The sequence below is a fragment of the Hippoglossus stenolepis genome, chromosome 1 (genome assembly GCF_022539355.2).
Source record: "Hippoglossus stenolepis isolate QCI-W04-F060 chromosome 1, HSTE1.2, whole genome shotgun sequence".
Classification (NCBI taxonomy): domain Eukaryota; kingdom Metazoa; phylum Chordata; class Actinopteri; order Pleuronectiformes; family Pleuronectidae; genus Hippoglossus; species Hippoglossus stenolepis.
In genome coordinates, this window is record NC_061483.1 from 12,242,252 (window position 1) to 12,264,381 (window position 22,130).

General features: G+C 40.7%; 1 protein-coding gene across 1 annotated transcript; it reads right to left on the reverse strand.

The window, feature by feature from the left end:
* Positions 1–523: 523 nt before the first annotated feature.
* On the reverse strand, positions 524–21,105 carry strc1 (stereocilin 1). The gene is made up of 28 exons (XM_047340154.1): positions 20,860–21,105; positions 19,412–20,095; positions 19,260–19,284; positions 17,364–18,711; positions 15,794–16,642; positions 14,187–14,297; positions 13,875–14,029; positions 11,940–12,126; positions 11,102–11,217; positions 10,301–10,430; positions 10,033–10,215; positions 8,980–9,018; positions 8,717–8,887; positions 8,224–8,364; positions 7,567–7,628; positions 7,326–7,461; positions 6,983–7,071; positions 6,234–6,369; positions 5,911–6,107; positions 5,446–5,536; positions 5,027–5,198; positions 4,340–4,515; positions 4,042–4,197; positions 3,334–3,476; positions 3,070–3,218; positions 2,849–2,946; positions 2,261–2,411; positions 524–1,275 (listed from the first exon to the last, which is right to left on the reverse strand). Exons 1-28 carry the CDS (start codon positions 20,900–20,902, stop codon positions 1,124–1,126), a joined length of 6,090 nt encoding a protein of 2,029 aa, XP_047196110.1. The 5' UTR covers positions 20,903–21,105; the 3' UTR covers positions 524–1,123.
* Between the last annotated feature and the right edge of the window lie 1,025 nt (positions 21,106–22,130).

Sequence of the window (22,130 nt, forward strand, 5' to 3'; positions counted from 1 at the left end):
TATGAACCCGGATGAATGTCCGGGGTTAATGTCATGCTGTAGAATGAATCTGGGACCAATTAGACGACTACCTGATGGTTGTGTATGATAATATGAAACATCTTAAGTTTGTAAATGTCATAAACACACATAGTGAGTTCAGTTAGGAATAAAACAATTAGGATTTGAGAGGTCAAAGTCCTCCAGTATGTGCTGTTACAGAACTGTCCTGGTTCTGATACTGACTCATCATTTCATACAACATTATATAGATAATCTCACAATTATAAGGTTTTACTATCTTATCATTTTGACTTCAAAAGTAAAAAAATCAGACTTGTATGAAATGCTTATCTTATGTTCACAAAATATGCCAAAGGTACACCAAATACAAGTTTATATAAAATAGTTTTTTTTACATGGTTTGAAAGGAGTCAACACTATTGTGTTTTTAGACACTCTTAGACTGTCACATATAAATCACTGTGAGATATTAATCAGTTGCACTGAGTGTGTATGAGAGCTGAAGACAGAGTCGATCAGAGGCAGAGTGGTTCACTTTAATAGTTTACATCTATATTTATCACACCACAGAGTGTGCACAACAATACAAAACTCACAGCAAATACACTGAAGTACTAACACAAGTGTGTCTCACTGAGCATTATGAACCTGTTATCACATCATCAATATATAAATGTGGGAAAGATTAAAGCTCTGATAAAAATATTACATCCTTTCACAAAAATATAGAACTTTGTAGGTTTGCAACACAACTTTGAACTGTTAATAAATAACTGTATAGTAACTATTCCATTTCTTTCCTGGGCATGGCATCACATCCCTGAGAAAGATACACCAGGAGTTCATACAGGTTCATCAAAATATAAATAAAGTAATAAATAAAGGAAATGAAAAGTGAAATGAAAAGAATTCTATGGGTGTTGGTGGATATGTTGTTTATACACTGAACATGTTTAGTTTTTCTCTTACTTCTCTGAATCGAACAATATCTTTGGTTTGTTTAGTGCTGAATGTTGATAATTCAAAGTGACAACTGCAAAAAAGTCTCAGTGAACACTTTCTGAAGTGCTGCTTATTATCTAGGAGGTACAGCTTGCACAGATCAGTGAGATCGTCTTGGTTATGTGGGGGAAGAGGCATCTCCTGATCCAGCAGGGGTGAGCGGGGTCATGTGCCAGGGCAGATCAGGGTCGGGCAGGACGATCAGCAGCATCAGCAGTCCCAGTACGAGGCACAGAGGACTGTGGCTCAGCGCCAGCCCCAGTGACTTCCCTACAGGAACACAGTGAAACCAATACAAATGTAGGGCCGTGCAAAATAGGAGCTCTGCGGATTATCTGTCTTTGTGTATTATCACAAAAAACACATGGAAATACATTTATTTGACTCCACTTTGAGTTCATTTGAAAATAAACACTGTCAAAGCATCTAGAAAGACATTCCAGTATAAATGTTTCATTCAATCAAACAATAAATAGAATAATACTCAGATGAAATTAACAATTTGTTTCTTTTTATTAATAAAATTATGTGCAATGTAGAATTTTCCCAATTGCTCTCGAGAAGTGCTTCAAAATAAATGTCTAACAAATTCCACAACTTAAACTCAGTCTATCAGACAGATATGTAATCATGAGGTAAATTATTATAAAAAGGTTTATGTCCCAGTTCTACACTTCATACTATACTGCTCTCACCAAGGTTTGTGTATGAACTTTTCAATGAGTAAACATTCTTCAGAATAATTTGCTATGATAAAAATATTTTTTTTAATACATTTTTAACATATATGCTAAAAGATGTCTATGTACATTCTGAATTTGCTGTATTTTTAATTTCGGAGTATGCTGCTGCTACACAGAGAAAATCCATGAGCTACTTACAGCTGAGCAAAAATAAATCGAATTGCAGATGTTTGTGAGACAGCTCCAGGATCATCTCAGACATGAAAACAAAAAATCTATTATTACATCTTTAGAAAAATACATTTTGGGATTTTATTTGCTCAGCTCAGTATCTGTCACAGTGCATCTTGCATGATTTCCCTTTGAGCAAATATTAAAACTACTTCATGTCTCGTAAACTAACTAAAAACACTATAATATGAATATTGGTATATAATAAACTGTCATGTATAGTATTAGTATGGAATTGGGACAAAATGTTGGTCAGAGATTTACTTTTGAAAGAAGTATTAAGTCTCTGATCAGTCGATATAGAACTCATAACAAGAGTCTCAAATCTTTCAGCGTTTTACCTCTGAAGTTTATAGGCCTGTTCTCCCAGGGCGTCAGCGCCATGGCGAGAGCAGTCCGCTGAACGTCTGACAGAGCGGAGACCTGCTCCGGAGTCACTGCAGCCGCCTGCTCATAGGAGAACATGCTGATCTGGATGTGGTTTAACGCCACCTTGAGGAAATGACAAAACAGACAGGCGGGCACATAGAGAGAGAAGCAGATTTTAACATCAGGACTTGTTCTAAAGTCTAAAAAAACAAAAGGATTTAATTTCTTCATTTCCAAAGTTCATTTCCAAAGTTTATAAATATAAAGGGCCCATTCTAGGGTAAAGAAAACAACAATTTGTACATTTTAGATGAAACACACAGGTGAAAACATCGATAGGATTATTTTACATTCAAATTTCTGCCAATAGATCCCTTTCCCCTAAATCTTACACACTGGACCTTTAAATTTAACTTGGCTGAAACCTGATTATTGAACCAACGTGAACATGGATCAGGATAACTTGGACTATAGAAAAGAAAAATCAATAAAACGCTGAAATCGTCCTGAATCAAAAAGAGCTCATGCTGTGAATATTGTTTTATTAAATGTTGACTTACACTGAACCGTACAGTCGATATCATTGAGATAGCCAAGGGCGTAATTCCTTCGATTTGCTCTTTCACCAAAGCCGACATGGCAAAGTCTGGGAGACCAGCTGCAAGAAGTGGGAAATGTTTTAAAGAAATGTAATGTAATGTAATGCAATAAACATTTGGTGATTTGAATTTCAGGTTGTGAGCCCGCACTTCACGAGGTGAAGACAGTGAAGGAACCAAACCTGCCAGAACTCCGATCTCAATGAAGACGTCAGTTCCCCACGAACTGATGAGTCCAAAAGCAAGACTGTGTGTGAGCAGCCCCACCAGAGCATCGAGCTGCTCCTCTGAGCAGGAGAGCGTCAACTGACCCAGAAAGAGCACCGCTTTACTGCAGCCAGCAGGGAGAGACAAAGCACGAGGAGACAGGAGATTCAAACATTAGGATTTAAACGAAAAGGTGGAACGAAGCAGCTTCTGAAGTGTTTTTGTTTTTATTTGCTCACCTGAACTCAACAGCATTGAAAGCTTTCATCTCTGTGTCTTTAGCTCCACACACGATGTGTCCCATGGCCACCAGTGTGCTGGAGTCCAGCTGACTGGGAGTCCGTTTGGTGGAGTTCAACACGGTGGTAAAGAGAGCAGCCAACTGGGAGGAAGGAAAAAGAGTTATGACCCAGACATCCAGACTTTTACCACAGGTTCAGTTTATAAGGAACAACCAGCCGAAATTAATACAGTGTCCTGAAAAAAGTGTTTGAGAGAAAATCTGACAAAACTTTGGGGTCATTGAAAATCCTCTAGGTTAGTGTAAGGTGTCGTTGTCTTGTGGAACATCCATTGTTTACGATCATCACACTTTTACTGTGGCTGCGTCTCAACAGACAGCCATATTCATTTGAATCAAAGACTGTAAATGAAGATGGACGACATGACGCCTCCTCAAAGGTGAAGCCAAAGTGTCTTGATCGATTGACTGTTGTTATAAAAACAGGGTGACACGTCATGATTGACAGCTGACACTGACTGTGTGGTGGTCATGGAATAATATAAGTTTTACACAGAGTCCTCGGAAAGTGCACAGGATAATATTAAACATTGTAAAGTAAAAAATATTAAAAAGTAAGATTTTAGTCTTAACTCAGTTTACATAGTATGAACAATGTTTGATAAGAGCAGTATGATGAGTTTATATAATATCTTAAAGCAGGTACCTGTCTGTTGCTCCAGTCACTGACAGCACCCAGAGCAGCGATGCTCCTCTGCTCAATCAGTCGGAGGCTGCTCAGCTCATCTAACGTCAGCTCTAATGCTAGACCCCCAAGCTGAGAGATCACAGACGGGGAGAAGGACGAGACGGGGCCGTACATCTACATGCACACGCGTGTTATTCCAGAGGGACCCAGCAAAGAGAGAGCAGACACACTGAGTTAAGTCCAGAACACAGAAGGGGACACTGGTGAATTAAACACATCTGACAATGAGATGAAGACGACGACAAATGACTCTCACCTGTTTGACCTTCTGGAGCAGCTGCCTGTGTTGGTAGGATGAGAAGAACGGGTCGTGACCCATCAGCTCCAGACAGTTGGAGAAGGCAGATGAAGACATGCTCGTCAGGCTGCTGTCGGCCCAGGCAGCCGGAGTGATGGAGCGCAGAAGCTCACAGGTCGGAACGATTGGAGTCGCTGGTAACAGACACAAATATCTGATCAGAGGAGGCTGCTGACATATGACTATAAGTAAAACATTATATAAGATCAACAACTTCTATGAGCAAATTAAAAATGTTTCATTTTATGTATTAATTTTATAAACTTTATTAAAACAAAACAAAAAAAAGTACACATAACGAACCTCTTTATAGATTTTCTATAATTGTTGAGAGAAATTCACTGCATGTTAACAATGCAGTGAATTATTTATAAGGAAAATTAGTAATTAGAAAATCCAGAATGAACATTCACTGTTTCACACAGAGAAAATGAACAAAAAATTGGTGGAGCTTGTTAAAAACTCTTATTCACTCTTGCACACTTGGCAAATTATACAAATCAAACAGAACAAGCTATTATCAAGTAAAAGTAACAACTACTTCAATTGGTAGTCGACTGTTTGGCCGACAGCCAGTGGTTTTACAGAGCACTGATAATGAACGACTCTTTGGTAGCGATTTTAGGAATCAAATGTGATGCTCACGTGACAGAGGATTTATTCTGAGGAAGCCCAGGAAAAACTGAAGAACAAACTGCTGCTTGAGAAAAAATGCCATCCTCTCGTTCTTGATCAAACAACGACTTCCCACAGGCCCGTGTTCCCACCGACGCTGCATCATGAACAGCTTCTCTATATGTCCCAGAGTCATCAACGCCTGAGGGAACACAGACAACAACACACAAACATGTAGAGACACTGACTGGAGATGTGACATATGAGGAATTCATTTATATGCCTGCATTGGCCTCTCCTGCCATGGAATCAAGACACCAATGTGTCTCTATAGATTTCCGGAAGACAAACAAATCTGTTACAGGAGGGAGTTTTCGAAATCTCTACCTGAGGATCAAACTGTCTTGTCTGAGGAGTATTTATGACGTAAAATACATCAGTCAACTCACCATGGAAATGTCCTGCAGACTGCTGTCAGGCAGGAAGAAGAGGAACCGGTCCACCTGACTGAGAGTTGTCTGGTTCCAGTTATTCACTGGGCTGAGAGGAAACAAGAGAGCGCTTCATCCTCTTTCCTCAGTTTCCTGCTTTTTATCATATGAAACCTCTGCCATATAATGTAGAGATTTTTCATGTTGCACCTTCAACTGTGAACTTACTTTTCACACTCTATAGAAGTTTATGAAATTCCATAAACATACATTGAACCCCACTTGACAATACTCTAAAATGAACAACGTTAAGAGGCCAATTTCTTAAGTGAACCTAGTTGTATCTTCTCCCTAAAGAAACTTGGAAATGTAATAACTCAGTTATCATATTAGTAAAATATAAAAGACACAAACCTGACATCACAAAAAAACATCACCCACAATTAATGTGTTGTATAATAAATTCATTCGTAAGTTTGTTACCCAAAGACAGCAGGTTCTTGCAGGATCCGAGCCACCAGTTCCATCTTGCTCCTGCTGTAGCAGAGTCCCAGGAGGAAATCCAGATTGTCGATGAAGAAGCTGCGGTCCACATGAATGAAAACCTCATCCACCACAAACGGTGCCATGACGCCCAGTGAACGGAACTCCTCCTCAGTGAACACTCCTGTGTACATGCTCTGTGGAGAAAAAAATCACATTTATAAATCTTCCTGTTTTCAAACTTAAAATCTTGGCTTTTAATCTTCCTGTGGTCTTTTGGCCTCTTAGTTTTTTAAACACAAGAGTATTCACAGTGTACTGACCATCCTCTGCGCCATTTTGTCCACCAGCAGTTGCTGTTTTTTTCTTGGCAGCAAGAGAAAGTGACGAGGGTCCTGAATAACCATCTGCCTCAGAGCGTCCATCTCAGCTGTAGAAAACTTGTTAATGGTGCTCATGCTGCAAGTAACCACACAAACACACAGGAAAGTAAATAATAAAGACATTATATTGTGAATAAATCTATTCATAATGATAAACTGCTGTTAAACAGATGTTTGGTCGGGTCTTGCCTCTGGACAATGACTTCATAAGTGAGTTCTTTATGAGGCAGAGACGACACAATGTGCTTCACAGACATACATACAGTCATAAATAAAATAAATAGAGTAAACGAGTTTGACGTACATGTTTTATGTCTGAATGGAGAGAACAGGGCTTCTATCTATATTTTTCAAACAGTAGGAGGAGGATCTGTTAAAATTGTTGATAGAATTTCTTTCCTGATTTTATTCTGGGCAAACAAAGATGGTTCGAGAGTGAACCTGATCACTCAAACCTCAGCACTCAACAGATGAGAACTTTCATTTTTTAATATCATCAAACATGATTGATGGGCTTCCTGCCATGAAATTACATGTGGTGACTTTTCACATATGTCACATGTGACATATAATTCTTATCGACTCCTAATGAGTTGACCTTTTCCCTGCAATCATTTTGAAGATCATTTTAAATGTTATGTGAAAACACTGACAGTAAAAAAAATGATTCATGCAAACTTGTGACTCACGGCATGGACAGGGCAATCTCAGCTCCGAGGTCTTTGAGCAGCTCAGAGAAGAACTCCAGCTGATACAGCTCGTCGATCACACACGTTTTCTGTCCAGGAGAACAATAACACAAAACAACTGATAGACATAGATATACATACATATAGATATATGTCTCTACGTAGATGTAGATATAGATATAGATCACATGCAGTTAAAAGGGCCAGGCCATTTAAGAGGATTGTTGTAGAATTATATTATATATTATACTATTTCAATAAAGTGTTGTAACCCTAACCCTTTGGCCACGTCTGTCAAAGAAAAGACTCTTGAATGAAGTCAAATAATTTATAGTGAGCTCACCAGTGAGGTGTGCAGAGGACCAGGCTGCTGCCTGAGGAAGAGGAGGATTCTTATCACCGCAGAAGGTGAAGAGTCGGCCTGAAAATGTTTCTTTAGGACTTTACAGCTCACACCTTGACCCAGTGTTCCCAGACTCCTGCTCACATATAATACAAACCACCAACACAATTAAAAGAGACTGAGAAAAGGAAATAATCTGCAGAGAAATTATCACATTAATCACAGGAATGAAGTTACTTACAGAAAGTGTTGGAGGATTAGGTTTGGTTTAGTATCAAGTGCCTCTCTGAAAATAGCTATAGCCTGGAGGAGATAACAGACACATGTTGTGTTACCTAGTTGTTGTAACATGACATTTTGTGCACTTTGTGAGCCAAGCACAATCTGATATTAGCACAGTTTTTGTCAGTGTTGTTTGTTTTCACAGGCAGGTCCATTCACAGTGTCGGTGGTGATGACGTCTTTGCTTTTGCTTCTCCACTAAATAATTAAGCTGCTAATCAAGATACTGTCATAAACACTTACTCATGACAAGCAGAGGAAGTACAAAGAGACCATAACAGAAAGTAAAAGTCAAGGTTGGAGGCTTTCGTCTGTTCAAACACTGAAAGCAAATGTTTGTGAAACAGAGATTTTATGGCTAATGGGGCACAATATTTGTATGTATTTAGCTTTATGTATTTATCTGTATATATAAGCTTTTTCTTTTTTGTAAACACGCAAAATGTATGTGAGTTCTATAGATAAATCTAACTCATGTATATTTCTGCATTAAATATATCATCATGTTTTCAAATCTATTTCTACTTTTTTAACTTATGAACCTTTAATATTTAGAGGCACAAAGCAATAAAGAACAAAAACAACTTGGCATTTCCTTGTTATTGCGATGTGTTACCTGCTGTGTGTTAAAGGGTTTCGTGGTTATATTGGCAATGTTGTTCACAAGCAGACGAGTCCTGGGCAGGACACTGAGCAGAGGCGTGCAGTTGAGCAAAGGCTCCACATCATCCAACCACGTGACAACCTCTGGAAACCCCTGGTTAGAAGTACCAGAACACATAAGATAACATAAGATAACATAAGATAACATAGATAACATAGACAACAATAAATCATAACTCTTTAGGTTCTGGAGTAAAAACTTCACGATTAAATAGGAAATCTACCAAGACTAAGTGAAACGTTTTATAGTCTCATTTGAATTAAACCCAGTGATTGAAATGAGTGATAAGATATTCAATTCTTAATGATATCATATTGTTTCTTAGATGCTATTCAACTCAAGTCAGTGTTGATTTTTTTCTTTTTCTTTAACTAACATCATCAAACTTTCAAAATTCAAAATCCTTGAAATCAATATGAATGCGTCTTCCCACTCTCGGATGTACCCATAGGTTGGTGGAGATAGAATTGGCCACCGGCGGGCTGAGGCCTGGTGTTTGCCGGGCCATGGCGGGCAGGGAAGACAGCAGCATGTCGGAGGTGAGGGTCAAAAAGGTCTCTGTCTTCACTCCCACGATGAGGGAGCCGAGCTTCTGCAGCTGACCAGGAGCGGTCATCTGTGCAGAGAGGAGAACGGAGTAAGAGTCGGGGCATAAACCAATGCAGAGTGAATACATTCATGTTGTGAGGTGTTTTTAAAATAACTCACTGCGGTAATCGAAGTCAGTTTGTCTACAATTACGGAAGCCTGAAAAACAAACGCAAATAAATAACTGGAATTACTGCTACCAGTACAGTTTCAGTCAGTTTCATACATTTTTTCCAGACACATATGAGGTCGTCGTGACCTTTCAGCTCTGAGATGTAATTGGTTAATCTGTGAGTTGTAGTGACAACTGGTCAAAATTTGCTAAAGGCAGATTTTAAGATATCAGCAAAAACATGTTTTGTGAGGCCACCATGACCTTGACCTTCGACCACCAAAATCATATCAGTTCATCTTAGAGCCCAAGTGAACATCTGAACCCGATTTAAAGAAATTCTGTCAAGGTGTTCCCGAGATATCACATTCAAAAGGCAAACATTTGTTGTGAGAGGTCAAAGTGACCCTTGACACTCATCTGTGAGTCCAACTAATAGTTTGAACCACATTTATAGGGATTGAAGGACGGACAACCCGAAAACATAATCATAATTATGATTTGAGTGATGATTTTAACTGATCATTTCCTGGTATGTCAGATGTACTGTATCTTATTGCTAAAGCTCTGTATCATGGTTATTTTGAGTGATGCTGTCTTTACCGTTACTTAATTTACTGAAATATAAAATAAAGTTCTTTGTCTTTGTCATGATGGTGCAGTCTAACTATCTTGAGGAGGTTAATCCTCTAGAGATTTCTTTTAAAATACAAAAGCAAGACGACAGCTGCGAGGCTGAGGGGGGGAAAGGCTCCGGTTCGGATGAATGCTGATGGTGAAGTAAAGATCAGGTCTTTGCTCAGGAGCCACCTCACCTCAGGGGCCCTGTGCTGAGGACCCACTGCCTGTCAGCTGCTCCTCCGGAGCTACTGGCTCCACCAGCTGCTAGAAGACCCGACTATGTGTAACAAATAAGGGTCTGTGTTGTGACAGGGACTGAGGAAACCCCCACTCTCTGATACCTGATGTTCACTTTATACAAAAGAGTCTATAGATGATGCTTGTGCCTGCTAATTCCTACATCTTTCACTATACATTACAGGTGGGGCACGCTGCTCTACCTGTGCAGAGCTGAATGAGGTGGAGCTGAGAGCAGGGAGAACAGCTCCCAGCTGCAGTGGAGTGAGACCCTGCAGGAAAGTCACACCCAACAAGGGCATGAGGTGGGCGACCTCTGCCAGTCGATCTGTGCTGAGCGAGGAGGGAACATTAAATTCTGTGCTGCTCAGCAACAAACTGGAAATCTGCAGAGACAGAATATATATATATGTTTAATATTATAATACTGAATATCATAAATACAGCTCAATTGCAACTGTCAGTTCGTACCAGATGGTTGGGTAGACTGAGTCCCTCACGTGTGCAGTTCATGACAAAGTGCTGGATGACACTGAAGGCCTCAGTGCCTCTGTACAGCAGCAGGTCTTCTGGGTCTGCCAGGCATGACAGTTTACCCAGCCTAAAAAATACACACACTGTTTTAACATCACACAGCTGGGAGCAGACGTCTCCTCTCAGGAAGTGACACAGACATTATTTAAAACACATATGTTGATTCTGCACAGCCTGCCTGTAGAGGTATCGCCTTAGGATTCAGGAACTGTATTGCACTTAGGACAAATGACTGTGTATCTCTATGACATTTAATTCTTAAAAGGCAAAAGAAAAAGTTGTGTTACCATAACAATAGTTTGTATATTTATATATATTATCATATTACCAAGTTTCTGCTGGTTCTGTCATTTAAAGGTGTATTTGTTTCAGTTAAAAAAAAATTTGACATCTGACTGTTATCGCTGTGTGTAATAATTCTCCTTATGGTTATTTACCCTTAAAATGTTTAATAATTTTCTTATTTGAACATTAAAACCTTTAACAGTACAGCCCATGGACACTTTTCTTGTTGAAGATTCTCATAATAACAAGAGGTCAAGAGTCTAATTTATTAACACAAATACTGAATATTACATGTAATTCAATAGCCCTCTCTGAAATGTCTACAGTGCTACTGACCTGCAAGCAAACAGTGAGTGGTGACAACGGTCAAAATTACTTTACATGCTAAACTAAACATTAAAGTGTTTATATCCTTCACTTTATGTGAATAGAAAGAGTGGATTCTTTGTGAACCTGATAAAATCCTGAGCTGTCAGGTTCCTGTAGCTGCTGACGAGGCTCTGAGCAATGAACTCCTGCTTCAGAGCAGTGAGGTGGCTTTCCTGCAACACATCCAGCCCGTCCACCAGCTGTGGATAAACATCACACACACATGTTTGCCATTAAATACTTTTTAAAGAATCTATATAACATCCACAGGTTTTGGGAAATAAACGTATTTACCTTTTTGTCATGGGTTAAATGAATCAATTAATGCTGCTCTCATGTCTGTGTGTGAAATATGAAGCAATCATCACAGCGAGTTAGCTTAGGCATTAGGACAGGAAACAGGAGGAAGCAGCAGAAATGTGGTCAGTGGTGATAAAATCCAAAATCTACCAACTCAATAAAGCTACCTCATAGTTTTTTTTTTTCAAAAATGTAAAAACATAACTTGTTTTGCTGAATGTTTTCACCAAGATAAGCTAATTGGCTGTAGCTTCATATTCACTGGACAGACATGAGAGTGGTATCAACCTTCTCATTGAACTCTTTGTAAGAGATTAAAGTATTTACAAACACACCAAACTACTCCTTTAAACCCATCTTTCAAACTCCTCTATGAGTGAAAGGTCAGAGACCATCTATTTTCTGGTCATTGATAATTCATGTCCTCATCTTTACTTATTGAACATCAGCTTATGAGGAGACATGTTGGTGGTGACAGAGAAAGAAGAGGTTGTGCGTCTGTGCTTTCTTTTCACCGGTCTGTGACGTGGAGCTCGGCCGGTGCCCCGAGGCTAATCGAACTTTAGCAGTCCAGGTTTCTCGGGTTTCGCGGCCGGGTGTCAGGGCTCAGAGGTGCGGTTACCTGAGCAGATGAGAGGTGTTGGAAGTTGCGGAAGGGCAGGTAGGCGATCAGGTTTCCAGTGTCCCTAATGAGTGACTGATGACCTTTGGTGATTTTGGACGGGGGCATATCTTTGCTGTACCACAGGCCAAATGCTTCCCGCTGGTCCAGAGTCATGTGACCCAGGTTACTGTTGATGGCCTCCCTCCTACAAACAAATGTCAAAACATTGTTTTCACTCACGTTATTTACTGAAACTGTTGTTCTGTATCACTTTTATGTAATATTTATATACTACATAGTACTATATGTAGTCACTTAAATATTGACTTCAAGTCATTTAAACATTGTGAGAGGCCTGAAAAACTTAACATTTACTACTGTAAGTCAGGATTTTTGGAACTTTATTTACTTTCTTGTTGAGCAATAGATGAGAAGATTGATACCACTTACATGTCTCATTTTTACATATAAATATCTGAATTAATAAAACTACATTTGTAATTTTGTATTAAATTACAAATATATTATATGAATCAACCAGGAATCAATATGTTTGCTCGTAGCATAAAGACAGGGAAACACTTGCTTCATCTAAAGGTAAATTATTAGTGATTTATATCTATATATACCTGATGTAGTTTAACACATACCTGTCAAACTACAAGATGAAAAAAAAGAGTAAAAACGATATCTTTTAATATATATTTGGATAGAGCCAAATTACCTACTGTATTTCATCCTCAAATATTTTTTTGTATTGATTTCAATTGTAGTTCAATTGCAACTGTGTTTTGAAAGGTGTAATAGAAATTAAGTGTATTATTGGTAGTATTTCCCTTATTTCCAGTCTTGATGGAAAGGTCCCCTCATGCCTGTTAGCTTCAGCTACATACACCATTGATCCACAACAATAAAGCCACTATCAAACTAAAACAGATGTAATTATTTGCCAGTTAAAGAACTTTTTTTTTCATAATAAATCATGAGGGTTTTTTTTTTCCTAATCCTAGTTAAATATATACGTCTCACTTTCTGGGATTAGTTGGGTAACTAAAAAAAACCAACAGTATTTATGTATAGTATAATTATATTAGATAGTAATGATCAAACAGAACTATAGGTGGGTTTATATACAGCTGTGGTTACTCACAGTCTCAGATTTAAGATGAAATACAGATTTTCTTACTGTTTGTTCTGAGTTTAAAGGCTCATCCTAGTTGAAACAAGATCAACTACACACACACACACACACACACACACACACACACACACACACACACACACACACACACACACACACACACACACACACACACACACACACACACACACACACACACACACACACACACACACACACACACACACGAAGCTCTTTCTACACTGAAATCTAGTAAGTGCACTAGTCTCCTTTACTTGCAATCTATAATGCATGTTCCTGGCATCTTGGGGTGAAATGACACATCTCTTGTCACGGAAGCCTGACACCGGACCTGTGGCCAGATGGAAGTATGTCGGAAAGTGATACTGCATGATTGAGCACCAAAACAAATCAGGCTGTTCACTGCAGACTGTACTCAACATGTAATATTCAAGATGTAACACAGAGTCACAGGGCTACAGAGATGTAACACAAGGTTTGACACAGACATGATACTGCGTAGGATGCAACCAGTCATGAGTCAGTCTCAGCTGTTGATCATGATGTTTCAACTCATTCTTAGAGCATCAAATAGCTAATTAAAAAACATTTATTTGACCTTTACTTGAACGTTTTAGTTTGGTTCATGTCCCATACACTAACATGGAGGTGGCTGGGTTCATGACCTTCGCTGCAGCCACCCACCAGGGGGCGATCGGGACATTTTAACTTCACTTTTGGGAGTGGTCATGTCGTCCATCTTCATATAGAGTCTATGGTATTGGATCATATAAGCGGACACCATCACTCACACAATCACGTCGTTCTGCAGTGGGGGTAAAGCTTGGATGTCAGCGGGACTGACTGAGGCCAGCAGAGGAGCCAGCTCAGGGAAGAGACTGACATCTCTCTTCACGTGGGTGTGGAGCAGCACTGACATCATGCTGGGCAGGTACTGATCAGGCAGCTGGAAATCAGAGGCAAATATTTTGTGTTAGCAAGAATGAAAAACTGTGGAATCAACAAAGGCTGAACAGAGAGTATGTATGAAACACAGAGCCGGGAAAAGATGGCTAAACGTGGTTAGCATGAAGGTCTGGATGTTAAATGGTGAGTTTCTTCACCTGCAGCGTATCCTTGTTCCTGCTGTAGTACTGAAGGATCAGTCTGACAGTGGTGATGTTAGTCGCACTGAGCACTGACCTCAGGCTGCTCAGCGGCACCCTGAAGTACTCCTGCAACCATTAACACATTAGGGCATTAGTCCAAGTAAACATGAAAAAACATAGACACATACTTTAACTTTATATTAGCAACTTTACATGAGAATTCAGATAATGATCGTGATTGTTACGCCTCCATGCTAGTGACAGCTTCGTGCTGTCCATCCGTTCGTCCCGTTCTTGTGAACACGATATCTCAAGAATATCTTTTGGGGATTTCTTGAAATTCGGTAAAAACATTCAGTTTGACTCAAGGATGAACTGCTTAGATTTTGGTGGCCAAAGGTGAAAGGTTAAGATTGCTGTGACCTCACAAAACACGTTGCCTTGTGAACACCATACATCAGGAACACCTAATCCAGTGAATATCTTCACCGTTTGACCAAATTCACTTTGACTCAAAGATGAACTGATTAGATTTGAATGGTCAAAGGTCACAGTGACTTCTTACAAATCTGAAAAAAAGCCTGTATGTTGACTAAAACTGCAGTGGTTAGTGAATGTGGGTAGTACTAGTCACTTCTAGTTACCTTTATGAAGAAGAAATCTTCTGTCGTCATATCTCTTGCTGTCTGCATCAAGCTGGTTAGCACTGTCTACACACACACGCACACACACACACACAGATTAGTGTAACGGTCAAATCAAGTGTGAGACAGTGTTGACTCCACCCAAAAGACGAGATTCATCATGTCAATATCGATGACAGGAGAGTAAGAGTAAACCAGCTGTCGGCTGCCTTTACACAGAAGGTCAGCTGCTATACTGTGACACTAATGGTAACTGATATAGATGAATAATTAGATTAACTATGAAGTCAATGAATTGTCCGACGCAGAAACTGATTGAGCCTGTATGAATAAAAGATGAAGGAGAATCTCTCTCTGATTAACCTGCAGAGTCAGTGTCCGAGACAATACCTGAATGATTCTTCATTAGTTCTCATTGAGCAACAGATTCCTGTTTGTTCTCTGAAGAATAAGAAGTAAAATAAAATGGAAAATACATAAAATCCTCCACTTTGACCAACTAAGACAATAAACCTGCTACTCAGAGATTATTATGATAGTACTGCCATTGAAGAGTATAAATTAGTGTAAATAACTAAATACTTTTACCCAAGTACTTTACTTCATCACAAGTTTGAGGCTTTTGTAGTTTATTTAGTAGTATTTAATGTAGTTAAGATTACCAGCTACAGCAATATGTGATTCTTAAGTAAAGGTATATTGCAGAATGGCCCATTTCAGTATATATGTATTATAGTTTTGATAGTTATAGTATAGCATATTTTGATGTTAATACTTGCAGAGGGTTAGGGTATTTCTACACAGTTGTACTTGTACATGTACAATTTTTCTGACCCATGAGTACTTTTATAGTTATAGCACATTTCACTGCAGGACTTTTTTCGATATGTCAGTATTGCTACTGTTGTGTCAGACTGTGAAAACGTCTTTGATTACGAATATCAACTAATTTTAACTGCACAATAAAACAATAGTTACCCCGAAGCACTGCAGCACGACTCTCTTTTTTCCAAACTCTTTTTCCCTCTCCAGGTAGCGCCCCACAGACTCTAACACGTTGAGTCTAATGTTTTTGATGACGTGCAGCGAGGTGTTCTGCACTTCCTCCAGGGCCAACAGGAACACCACCGTAGTGCTGACTGCCTGCTCCAGCACTGCAGCCACAGGTGGAGTCAGCAGATCCTCCACCCTGGGCCTCAGACTCTCCACCCAGCAGCGCAACATCATCTGCAGGGCCATACTCTGACTGGCCCCGGGCCGACAGGCGGAGGTGAAGTCAGCCGAGCAGTTCCAGTTGAACTGCCTCACCAGTTTTCTGGCCAGGCAAAAATCAGATTGTGCAGTGGTGCTGAGGTTGGTGGCGTTGGTGGTGGCGTTGGTGGTGGTGGCAGTGGTGTAGTTGGTGTAGGTGGTGCACATGCTGCTCACCCACATACTGGACGGCTCCTGGGACAGCAAGAGGAGGAGATCGGAGTTTGGGCAGACAGAGGAGACAAAATTTGTCTGGTCATGTTCCCAGCAGAGAGTTAGCAGCGACACATCTGGAAGAGCCACGCTCCAGCTGGAGTACAGGCACTGCTCGGCCGGGTTGAATCCAGCCAGGTCATCCCCATCATCTCCATCACCTCCAGGAGAAACCCCGGGATCTGTGCGGTTGGCACAGTGCTGTATTAGCCAGGTGTTGTCCTGATTGGTCAGCAGGTTGTGGAGGATGGTTTGGTTGGCGCAGACTATGGAGGTGAAGTTGAGCGGGTCGATCTCGGAGCAGAGAGCGAGCTCGGTCATGTCCACCATGATGGGATACGTCCACTCTGAGTACTTGCACACCTAAAGTACAGATTATTTGAATACAAGATCAGAATACAAATTCTCAAAAATATATAACTCGTAGGAAGTTAACAAAGTATATTTATTTCATTACTCTACTTAAGTAATTTTTTCATCTCTCTGTATTGAAGTAGAATTATTTTCAGGTACTTTTTTAACTTCTACTCCATTACATATATCAGTAACTATTTGTACTTTCTAGACCACTTTAACAAAGCATTGTGTTACATCATCTGCAGCATTTTTTATTAATATGACAACATATACAGTAAGTACAGTTAATGATGTCGTTGATTGTTTCATTAGGGAATAGGCTACTCTCACCAAGTACTTTTAATACTTTAAGTGTAGTTTAAAGCAAATACTGTCTTATTTTTACTCAAGTAGAAAAGCCAATGCACTTTTTCTTTTACTTGAGTATATTATTCTCTGTTTATTTGTACTTTTACCCAAAACATTTTTTGAGTACTGCTTGTACTGTAGGTGCGACCACATACTGACGAGTACATGTGTAGTACACCTTCCAGCTGTTTTCTACTTTTTTCTATTTGGTTGATCGCTGTTGATATATGCACACGGAATAAATGAATAATTTCTGTCTAATAACTTTTGCCTCTACTTTTTTTCAATGTTTCTATGAAATTCAAATTGTGTCATTTCCTTTTGTGCAAACGAGTTGATTGGACGACCCAGAGCCACGTCGTTGAGCTAACACACCCACCTGTGGCGACACCATGTCGTCTATGTCCCTGCACACAGATACCAGCCATTGGTTTTGAGGGTTTTCTAACAGCTTCTCCAACACCGACGCCCTGCAGCAAACGTTCTTCTGAAAAGCCAGCTGATCATTGTTCCAACAGAGGCCGACCACCGACTCGTCCACCGGCCGCTCGCCCCACGTGTGGTAGTCACACCAGTCTGCGGTGTTCAGTGGCGGGCTCGGCTCGGTGGGTAGAAAACTATGAGAGGTTTCACAGAGACTCTCCAGCCAGTCGTTTTCCGTATTAAGCAGCAAATTGTTGAGAAAAGTCTGGTTTGCGCAAACCTCTTTGATGAAACCATTCCGATCGAGGCTGACACACTGCATCAGGACATCCATGGGAATTTGCGCCACATCGCGCCATTCGGAGTAACGACAAGAATCTAGAATCAGGGAATCCGGGTCAGGGAACGGGGGTGCAGGGGGCGACACTGAGCAGTTGGGCATGAACTGGAAGTTTTCTGGGTGGGAGAACAACATCACGAAGAATCCGGTGTTCCAACAGATGTGCTTGGTCAGTGTGGGGCCGTCCAGGTTCATGCAGAACTCCAGTAAGTGGGGACCCACAAGGACCGTGGGCTGGTCGAACCACTTCCCGTAGACGCAGAAGTGACTCACCAGGTACCCGGGGTCTGCGGAGGAGTTGGCACAGTACGCATACAGCCAGCTGTTCATCCGGTCCGACAGCAGCTTCCCCATCAGCGGAGCGTCGCTGCACACCCGCCTCACAAACTCCTCGCGCTCGTTGTCGCTGCACAGCGTCACGAGGACGGCGTCCACCACCTCGTTCTCCGACCAGCTGCTGTAGTTACAGGCGAGCTGTCTGAGGTTGGTGGCTTCTCTGGCCACTCGACGAGGCGCAGTCAGAGGGACGGTCAGAGAGGAAGGGGGGGTGGCAGGGGAAGGCCGCACGTCCCCAACACTGCAGTCGGTTGACCTGCTGAGCGGAGAGGCCAGTTCTCGGATGACATAGCACATGTTGCTCCACACCTGCTGCATCTGGTGGACGCTGAGGGAGTTCAGCGCCTGGCAGAAGGCGAGCACTGACGTAGAGGATCTCGACCCGGCGAGGATGTCAGCGCACAGCGTGTCGTTGAGCCGCGCCAAGTTGTGGCGATCGCACTCGAGAAGGATGTCGTGGCCGTCGCCTGCCGCCTCTGAGACGCTGCGCTGGAAGAGGATGCTGGGAGGGCTCTGGCACTCGGGCCCCGGGTATGTGCACGGAGGCTGTTGTGGGGCCAAGAAGATTTCCAGGAGGATGTCAACGATGGAGTTACTGAAGGACCAGCTCACGTTGTGGTTTATCCCCCTAAACAAAGAATATATCAGGGATGACACCGATTTAGTGAGAGCTACACTGGCTGAGATATGGAGGGAAACTTCTAATTGTCTTGGGGACTTTTCCTCCATTCTGTATTCACAAGTCAGTTTTTTTCTACAATACATGTCCTCAATCTTACTTAATCCAGGGTTTCTGCCTAACCCTAAAACCATACTGAGAGCCATATGAGACCTATGTGAAGTACCACAGATAAGAGGGAATATCAGATTCCCAGAATGACTTACACTTTCCCCAAATCAGAGATAGAGGTCTCTTTTTTTCCCAACATGTTTCTCTATTGTTGATTCAGTGATTCAACATGAAGATTTTCCTGTCTGTCCAGAACGGGGACTTTATCTTTTCAGAAACAGCAGCAGGGAAGTGAACTGCACCTTCTATGACCTTATGTTCATGCACAACACAAAAGGGGACCCAGTCTTAAAATCATTGCTCCACAGTATTAATTGTGGTCGAAAGTTCCACAGTGGAGCTTCAATAAGGAAAAGGGGCTTATTTGAATTTAAAGAATGCCTCACCACATGATGAGCTGCTTGAGATCTCCTGCAAAACAAGTGGGAAAACTATTTATTCGGCAGAGAGAATTTGTAATAAACTGTGCATTATAAAGTGCAGTTAAAAAAAAAAATACATCTCAATATTCAAATTCTTTTAAAGGATAAGGTTTTACCTTGCTGACAGGTCTCGTCTCTATCTAAAGACGGAACGCTGATTGCAAACTGTAAAGCTATCTTGATGTAGTCCATTGGTTCTTGGAGCAACGTTGCCATTAACCTCAGGATGTTTGTCACGGCTGCGTCCACGAGGCCGCTCGCCGCACCCATGAAATTCCCAGAGACGGGGACACTCAGTATGTTTATTAAGGTTTGCTGAAAACCAGTGAACGCTGTGGCCACCGACTCCCCCATCCCGAGGTAGGCCCTGGAGAAGCTGGACGACTGTGTGTCGCCGCTCAGAGGAGAGCATGTCTGGGACCTCAGAGACGACACAAACGCCAGCAGGGGCCTTCCCAGCTTCAGAGTCACCGCCTTCGTCAGCTCTGCCTCCAGGCCGCAGTCCTGCCTCCCTGACATGATGCACACTAAGATTCTGGGCAGGTCGTCTGTGAACCTGTCTCTCAGCAGAGGTTGGAAGAGAGCGTACAGGTTACTCAGCACACTGTAATATGCATCTAAAGAGAAACTCTCCTCTCCTGCAGTGAAGCTGCGCGTCTGTTCGTTGTCATTGGACAAAGAGCGGATCTGATTGATGACTTTCTGGATGTCTTCCTCTAATGTGGTGAGCTCCTTTGGAATCCGCCCGCTCTGTCTTTGTAGAACTCTGGGCTGCAGTGAGGACACATCACATATGATCCCTGTAGAAAACAGGAAATATTCATTTCTGTTGACTCACAGATACAAGTCTTACTACTCTTTGATCACAGCAAATACAACATGTCAAAGACTGTGTGACAAATCTGATTCATTCTCATACTAGTTATTGTTTAGTTATTACTTTCACAGTTAAAAGATGAGTTTACCTCTTTCAATTGTTCTCTGAATGTTGTTTGTGTCTGATACTTTTATTCAAATGAGGTTCTAACGGATAAAAAAGTTATTTGCAGTGAATCTTCATCTTATTTTTTGTATTTAATCTTTACTTATATAAAGAACAATTATGATTCCTCTTGCACTCAGGCTTAACAAGACAATAAAAGTTAAGTTATCTGTATTTATATCACAGGTCATACAATAATAATAATAATATTTTGTTGAACGTTTTTATTCAATATATTGTTTTTATTGGACAATGACTTCCTGGGCGATTTTAATCAAGGATAAACTAGGGCAATAAAACAATATCAATAATTATTGCAATAGAATCTTCATCAATAGCAACATAACAAAAGTCTAATATATATCAATATATCACTTGTACAAGCACATGTATCACACATAATTGATCCACCGAATAAAGAAAAGTTTAAAACCACAACTTTCACTCAGGAGCAAAAACCCTAAAAGAAATGATAAAGTGACGTATATCATAATAATGATATATAACGATAATGATGTGAAAATCTTTCTCTTAATATAATCGTTGGCCATATGTTAAACTGAGTTTCTGTTGTGAACTCACCCAACAGGATGCACACCATGGAAGCAGCTGGTGTGGACCACATTGTTTGTCTCCTCAGTCCAACTCAAGCAGGCAGCTCCTCCAGAGAAAAACACAATATGTCCCTCTCAGTTTAGTTCTGCTGACGCGGTGGAGATGTTCATGTGAAGCTGGAGAGCCGGGCTGGAAACAGACATCCTGCTGGTGAAGTGTCAGTCGTTAAGAGCAACAGGCTGTTCTTCATCCTCCAGTGTGGGGCAGGTGAGGCTGCTCTCTTTCTCTCCTCCCTCTCTCTCTCTCCTCTCTCTTTCTCTCGCTCTCCTCTCTCCGCAACTCTACACCGGCTCTGAGTCACTGTCAGCGGCCTAATTACACACAGAGCCAAGGTGTCGGTGCGGGTGCGAAATGAAGGCTGTGAAAGGCAGAAGGGATTTCTGCAACAAGCACGGCCATTGCTGCTGAATTATTAACCGAGTGTGTTGATTAATTCCTCCGTGTGAAACCTGAGTGGTGTCAGGAGCCGGCAGAAGACAGCAGACTGACTGCAGGAGGACTTACACACAATCTGCTGCAGGTACAGACTGGTGAGGGCTGAGATGATGATGGTGCTGGTGGAAACACAGGATATAAAAACTAACTACTGCTTCAATAACTCTCCACAATCACAAGTTATAAGTGATCAATTCTGATAAACAAATCAAAGTTGAAAGCACTGTATATTTTTTGTCATCTAAATTAAATGCAAATGCCATAAAAATACAGTAAATTACTTTTGTTAAAAATATTATCCATTATACACATTATCCTGCTGAATGTATTTGTGTCTGTATTTAAAAATAAATCTCTATTATATAAGTAACGTTCTTTACTGTCATTTGACAGTGTGTTTGGCAAGTTCTGCTGCCAACCTTTTTAGTTTCTTTTGTGTATCATGTTTTACTACTACATTAGTTTTCTAAATATTAAGATACATTTACTTTAATTGGCTGTTGAAAATTGTGTCTTTAATTTAGAAAAAAAACATTCAAGCTAATAAAACTTACACCCAAAATGACAAGAATGAAGGATCTTCTAATTTAGAAATTTAAGGGTGGCTTTAAAGTTATGTGACAATCTTAAATGTTTTTAAACTCATTCAAATTAAAATTTGATAAATCTGTATTAAAATGAAAATGTTAATAACTCTTACTAAGGAAAAGACCAAATGTTGTGTTTCTACTGTTTCAGGCAAATGCTAAAAGCCTGAATTAAAATTAGACAGTGCAAACCCTGGTGAAATCCAAAAACTAACA